This window comes from Octopus bimaculoides, chromosome 18 (genome assembly GCF_001194135.2).
Source record: "Octopus bimaculoides isolate UCB-OBI-ISO-001 chromosome 18, ASM119413v2, whole genome shotgun sequence".
Lineage (NCBI taxonomy): Eukaryota > Metazoa > Mollusca > Cephalopoda > Octopoda > Octopodidae > Octopus > Octopus bimaculoides.
In genome coordinates, this window is record NC_068998.1 from 54,295,386 (window position 1) to 54,302,374 (window position 6,989).

Genomic DNA, 6,989 nt, shown 5'->3' on the forward strand with positions numbered 1-6,989 from the left:
GGAACCGTCTCCACAAAAAAAAAAAAAAAAAAAGCACTGATGGGGAATATTAATGAGGAGGTTTGTTTGTGTTTGATATTGATGAGTTTGAACAGACTAAATTTCAGCTATTTCACTGGTAGAACTAAATACATACTCGTATGTGTCCATGGAAAACAACATCCATCATGTGTTGTCCGTTTTCATTGATGCATTTCTGAAGGCGTTCTCGGAAGTTGGCCTCCACTCTCCCCACCATTGCTCTGTTGATTTGGGCAACTTCCACGCACACAGCTTCCTTCAAATCGTCCAATGTATGAGGCTTATGTGCATGCAGACATGCCTTGAGGTTTCCCCACAAGAAATAATCACGCATGGACAACAGTAAGGACCAATGATGGCAGCACACCAGACCATCGCTTTTGGGCTGTGCAGTTCTCTCTGATTTTCTAGAGACCAATAATAACAGTTCTATTGATTCACCATTGAGATGAAAACGAGCTTCATCAATCATTAACAAAATGGGGTTTTCATTTGCCTCCAAAACTGCTTACATCTGACATGTGAAGTTAAGCCGCTGTGCATAGTCTCATGGTTTCAACTGTTGCCCAATGACCAATTTGTATGGATGGAAATGCAGGTCTTCATGCAAAATATGCCTTACTGACCGATTACCAATGCCAAGTTCAGTGGAATGCCTCCAAACAGAGCGATTCGGACTCCATATCAAAGCTTGTCTGATGCATTACACATTTTCTGGAGTTCGTACCATTCGTGGTGCCCCCACCAGTCTCCTGTTCATTAGTGTACCTCATGTATAAAGTGCATTCACCCAACATAAGATTGTGTAGTGGGTGGGAACAGCTTGAATTTGGTGAATGTTGAAGTGGCACCGAAACTCATGCTGAACTGCTGTGACAGACTTGTTAGTCTTCACATAATTGTCGTTGGCAATCATGTAATGTTCTATTATCCAGACGATGCCTTGGCTTCACCTGAAAAGAAAAACAAAATGCTAAGACATCAAGGACCGAATGGTACCTGTCGGACATATGTCCCTTCCCCTGGGGCTGAGTAATAGCCATTTCTAAAAGGTCCGTCCTTTCTGCCTCACCCTGAAGTTTTGTGGTTTTACCAATTATAAAAAGCAGAGGATGGAACGTGATGCTGCCTGTTTGGCATCACTCATTCAATGCTGATTTATTTGGTATTAGACATTTTCAAAGTTTCTCTCTTCGACCTCCTCTGTTTTGTGAGGAAAGGGGAAATATGTCAATCGTATTGGGTTTAAAAACAAAAAACACCCATGGGACAGCCTTTGACTTTTACTCAATAATTGTAATCTCTCTCTCACTTCTTTTTCTTCCACTCTATCTTTCACTTTCTCCTTCTCTCTCACTCTCTCTCTTCCACTCTGTCTTTCTCTCTCCCACTCTTTCTTTCTCTCTCTCTCTCTGTCTTTCTCTTTTCCCCTATCTCTCTCTCTATCTATATATATATATATATATATATATACATACACACACACACACACACATATATATATATATATACACACATATATATATATATACACACATATATATATATACACACACATATATATATATATACACACATACATATATATATATATATGTATACACATACATATATATATATAGCTTTATGTATATATTTCTCTGCCTGCATGTATGTGTGCATTTGTCTCCAGTGCCAAACCAGGTTCATTGTCAAGTCGGCTGTGCCAGATTGCCAGCGACCAAACAACTGTGCCCAGTTGTCTCGTTCTATAAAAGCACACAATCTCATTAGTCTGCACAATGACTAAATTTGATGGATTCTCTTCAGATCTGGAGGCCATGAATTACAGAACCCATTGGCCGATGCCGGTCATCTCTGTAGACTTTATCTTAAAGCTGTGTTTCAAAGAAAAACAGTCATCTATTTTACACTGCATTCATTGTTGATGTTGCTGTTGTTGATGATGATATAATCAAATTGGAGAGGTATGATGAAACAGAAGCCTGCTTTTTCCCCCCACCCCATCTTATGGCTATAATCATAGCAAAAATATAAATGTGTACATTTAAGTTTTAAAAATTGGGTCACATATTTGTGACGGTAATGGGGGCAGAGGAGAGGCAAATACCTCCAGGCAATTTGGCTTTGTTGCTTTCTCTTTTTTAATATCGTTGAAGATACAACAATGTGCAGCACTTTGTACAGGGTCGTTGCGTCTGCTAGAAATAGTAGCTAAATCTCTTATGAATCACCTTAACCCTTTTGTTACCGTATTTCAGTTGAGAAGCTCTCTGTTTCATTCAATTAATTTAAAATATAATAAAGAATTTAGTAAAATAACTTCATTATCATTCAGCTAGTGTTAGGAACATAAACTGGGACTAAGGTTTGGGTGGAAGAACTTTTGAAAGCAAGACATTTGTACTCGAGAGCCAGGGGCGGTTTCATCCGGGTTGGTATCGAAAGTGTTAAAAAGGGATGGAGACATTTGATAATGTGGTCCTACAAAGTGTCTAAAAACAAATTGAGTCAGAGACTGTTAAACCTTTCATTTATGTAAGTCTGTGCAATCTGTAGCTGAGTTCATGTTATTGTTGAATTATTTTTACAGCTTTTCTCCCCTCTTCAAGTTTCTATTTTTATTTTTGGATATTTCCGAGATAATTGATTTTTCTACGAGATAGGCTTCACAAACTTCAGCACTCTGTCGAGATATAAGGGTGCTGACCCTGTTTCCATTTAAAGCAAGCTGAAACAAGACAGGTTGTTGTCCATTGCCTAATAGCACAACACACAAGGGGAGATGACGACGACAAGGATGATTGTAATAATAAGATTTTACTGCTTAATCATGTGATCTGCTATCTAATAGCCTGACCTTGTGGCTATTATATCTTTTGAAACTGCTATAATTTATAAATAAATACTTCAAGCAGACCAGATATCTTTTTAACCTATTATTTCATTATCAAAAAACGTGCATAAAACTGAATGTTTTAGTTAAGTCAATATTTAGCGAAAATGTTCTTTGAATTTGCAGTCAACCCAAGGAACTCATTGGGAAGTTGTTTTGCTCTGGTTTTGTTGTTATTGTTTAACTCAGGATTAGCTCTGATTAAGCCAGCCTTGAATTAATCCTTTTCTTACCATTTTCCTATTGGAATACACTGCCTTTGTTTCAATTAATTTCAATGGCCTCACTAATGCTGATGGCAGGAAAAAGGCACCCAGTATATACTGTAAAGTGGTTGGCATTAGGAAGGGCATCCAACCATAGAAAGCATACCAAAGCAGACAGTGGGGCATGACCCCTTGGATTCTGTCAAACCACCCGTCTCATACCAGCATGGATAAATAGTTCAATATTCAATGAAGTCATTAGTGCATAATTTCCTTTTCAATGGAATTTATTTTCTTCTGAATGTGGTTTCAAAAAATTCTTTAAAATATTTGATTTATGGTTTTTCAAAATGGTTTCTTCATTGAAACTCAGAACAAATGATCAGCTGAGATTTCGGAAGCCTTCACCTTCCAAATCCCGTTGCTGTTTCTCATAATTTACTTTGACAATGATGTATTGGATGATGGAATGGCAGAGTATTGGGACAAAATGCATTACAGGTACCAAACCTCTTATTCACAATCCAGAAATCCAGCTGTCTTTGAATTTCGTGGGCTGTAGTAGTTCACCGCACAACCACTTTGTATTGGTTTCCAGGGCACATGCGTCACACAATGCCAGATCAAACAGACCCTGCTTTAGAAATGTATTAATTTGTATATGTTATACAATTTTGTTCTTTATTTTGCGTTGTTTATTTTGTATTTTCGGTACGTATTCGGCGGCCTGTGTCCAGGAATCACAAAACACGATTTGCATTCATCCTGTCTCCTGCTCTGACCTAAACTGTTTTTTCCCCCTCTTTTGTTTCCAGTTTCTATTGGACGAAACCAACCCCTGAAACCAGAGAAACCTAAATGGAAAAGTGATGTTCCATTGACTGAAGGACAGCTCAGAAGTAAAAGAGATGAATTCTGGGACACAGCCCCTGCATTTGAAGGCAGAAAAGAGATCTGGGATGCACTTAAAGCTGCTGCGTATGCTCTGGAAACCGGAGACCATTCACTAGCTCAAGCCATCGTTGATGGAGCCAATATATCATTACCAAATGGTAAGTTTATTCCATAACTTTACCCTGATTGAGTTTAATGAACCAGGGATTTCACCATGTAGCTACTTCTTAATGACTCTCTCCCTCTCCCTCTCTCTCTCTCTCTCTCTCTCTCTGGTTCTGTTTCCTCATCCTCTCCTATCTGCTAGGAACAAGATAACCCACTGGTGCTACAGAATGAATGGAAAGATATGTAGATCATTTAGTTCATTCTTAGTTTTTTATGGGGAGTATTGAGACTATGGTGGGGAGGAAGGGCATAAAAACTGCCATACTTAATAGAATTAGCACATTTGAGGGCATACAAGATGCACTTGTTTTCCAAAAAAACGATGTCTCTGAAGATCACCCCTGAGTCTATATGTGAATTCAGAGTGGTTGATGGACAAATGGAGACAAAATGGGGGTGGGGATTAGAGATGAGAGGAAAGGCATCCAGCTGTAAAAAAGTGAACCTTTAAAAAGAATGGAATGTGCATACAAGACATGGTCCTCAGGTTTTTTTTGTTTTTTTTGTACATAAGGAGAGCAGTGTGACAGCAATTGAGATGCAACTCTTTCCATGATGCCCTGTCTAGCCCATTGCTAGCTTGGAAAAGCAAAAGTCATCATCATCATCGTGGTGATGGTGGTGGTGTAGAAGTCCGTTATTGATTTCTTATGATTTGGCATAAAACATTTTTTCCTGTAAAAGAAAGGACCAATTTGATCAAAGCAAAAGAGGGATTCCTTATTTTATCAATACCCAGGGACAAATGTCAAATGGAATCTGCAGTCAGAACATTAACAATTAGCTGTAATTCAAAGGGGCCAGCCTTGTCATATTTTGTGTAAGGCTGAATCTCCCTGAGAACTACGTTAATGGTATGCATGTCTGTGGAGTACTCAGCCACTTGCAAGTTAAATTTTATCCTCGTGTGGTAATGAAAAGTGAAAGTGACATCCAATATGTGCTGTGTCTTTATATCTCTGTATCAATTTTTCTTTGGATCTATGTATCTATTGTCTCTCTTTCTCTGTGTTCCTCCTCTCTCTCACTTTTAATTTAACAATGTGTGTATTTATATATCAACTTTTCTTTCAATCTATGTATCTACTTTTTTTGTGGTGTGATAAGCATTTAAAAACACAAAACGAACATTGTCCCTTTCACTCTCTCTGTTTCCATCTGAATCCATTCAGCAGTTGTTGAGATATCTCATCCACAGACAAACAAACCAACACAACTGAAAACAATACCTCTGCCTTAGTGAAGGTGGAGGTAATAATGGTTTCAAATTTTGGCTTAGGGCTAGTAGTTTTTGAAGGGAGAAGGAAGTTGATTACATCAACTCCAGTACTTACTCAACTGGTGCTTAATTTATCGACCCCATAAGGATGAAAAGCAAAGTCAACCTTGGCAGAATTTGAACTCAAAACATAAAGACAGACTAAATGCCACTAAGCATTTCACCCAGCATGCTAACGATTCTGCCAGCTTACCACCTTAATAATAATAATAATGCTTATTCACCTCCTAGCTGGATATATGAAGTCCCAGTAATATTGATTTATTTTCACAATTGGGAGTGCAATCATGCAACCAACAAACATTTACTTTGTGAAAATGTCCAGAATATAATATATTTCTGTATTCGAATACATTTCAGCTGTGTTCATAACTAACACAATCATTAAGGTGGTAATTTTTCAGACTATTAACCTCATCTTTACAGTGTTTATCTACAATATTTACCTTAACTCCATGTTTCACCTGGTTTCGTCTGTAACTGTTCTTCCTTCCAATATATATTTACATTATCTTCTGACTGGATTCAAACTAGTTTCAATTGAGATTCAGCCAATCAAAACACTATTTATTGTAAATATACACTAAAAAGAGAAGTTGTTTGCAAATTACCATTCTAATAACAATATCGCATTGCAGTATTTTACGCATTTATAGTCTCTCTTATGATTTTGAATATATTTTCAGCCAGTCACTCGTCATGGACTGACTACTTGTTCACACATGCAAACAAGTCTCTGCTACTTTTCCTGGGCTAAATTTTTTATTACTCACATTATGTTGCATCATTTTATCATCCGTTTCCCCGTGCTTGTATCGGTTAAACTGAATTTGTTAAGGCAGGTTTCCTATGGCTGGATGCTCATCCTGTTTCTAAGTAAGGCAATATTTCCCTGTTGGCCAGACATGCTTTCACAGAAGATTAAAAACAAAAGACACTTCTCTGTTATTGTGATACTCTCTCGCACACACCCACATGTGTATGACTGTGCAATTTCCATTTCCTTTAACTTTTTTCAAGTTTTATTTTACCCCCACCCACCTCCTGGCTTTCGTTTCTTTTCTCACACAATCTTAATTGATGTTTGTCTGGAGTTGAAACTATTTTTGTATCTTTGTGTCTCCTTGTTTGTCAATTGTGTTGACAAACCACTTTTTATATCAACTTCATAGTTGAGAATTAAAGTAAAGGACACTCACGCAGCTCATTCGTTGAGCTGCGTAGGCATGACTGTGCAATTAAGGAGTTCATTTCCAAATCACCTGGTTTCAGGTTCAGTCCCACTGCATGGCCAGTGAACCCCAGATTCACCAAATCCTTGTCAGTGAATTTGGCAGGCAGAAACTCAAAGAAGCCTATTTTGTGTGTGTGTATTTATGTCTCCTTGTAAAAAATGATTATTTTTGATGCATTCAATTTGCAGTGGTTGTGGTGGTCATGGTCGTCGTCATCGTCCAAAGTTCCATTGAAAGGTTCTATTTTGAATGACATAGCATAACAGCTATTCTTAGCTTAGAATTCCATG

General features: G+C 37.8%; 1 protein-coding gene across 1 annotated transcript in view; it reads left to right on the forward strand.

The window, feature by feature from the left end:
* The window catches only part of LOC106882938 (ubiquitin domain-containing protein 2), a 50,361-nt gene that overhangs the window by 39,451 nt on the left and 3,921 nt on the right, over positions 1–6,989 (forward strand). The window contains exon 2 of the mRNA XM_014933782.2: positions 3,939–4,175. Within this exon, the coding sequence (XP_014789268.1) occupies positions 3,939–4,175 (237 nt within the window). The remainder of the gene's footprint in view (positions 1–3,938; positions 4,176–6,989) is intronic.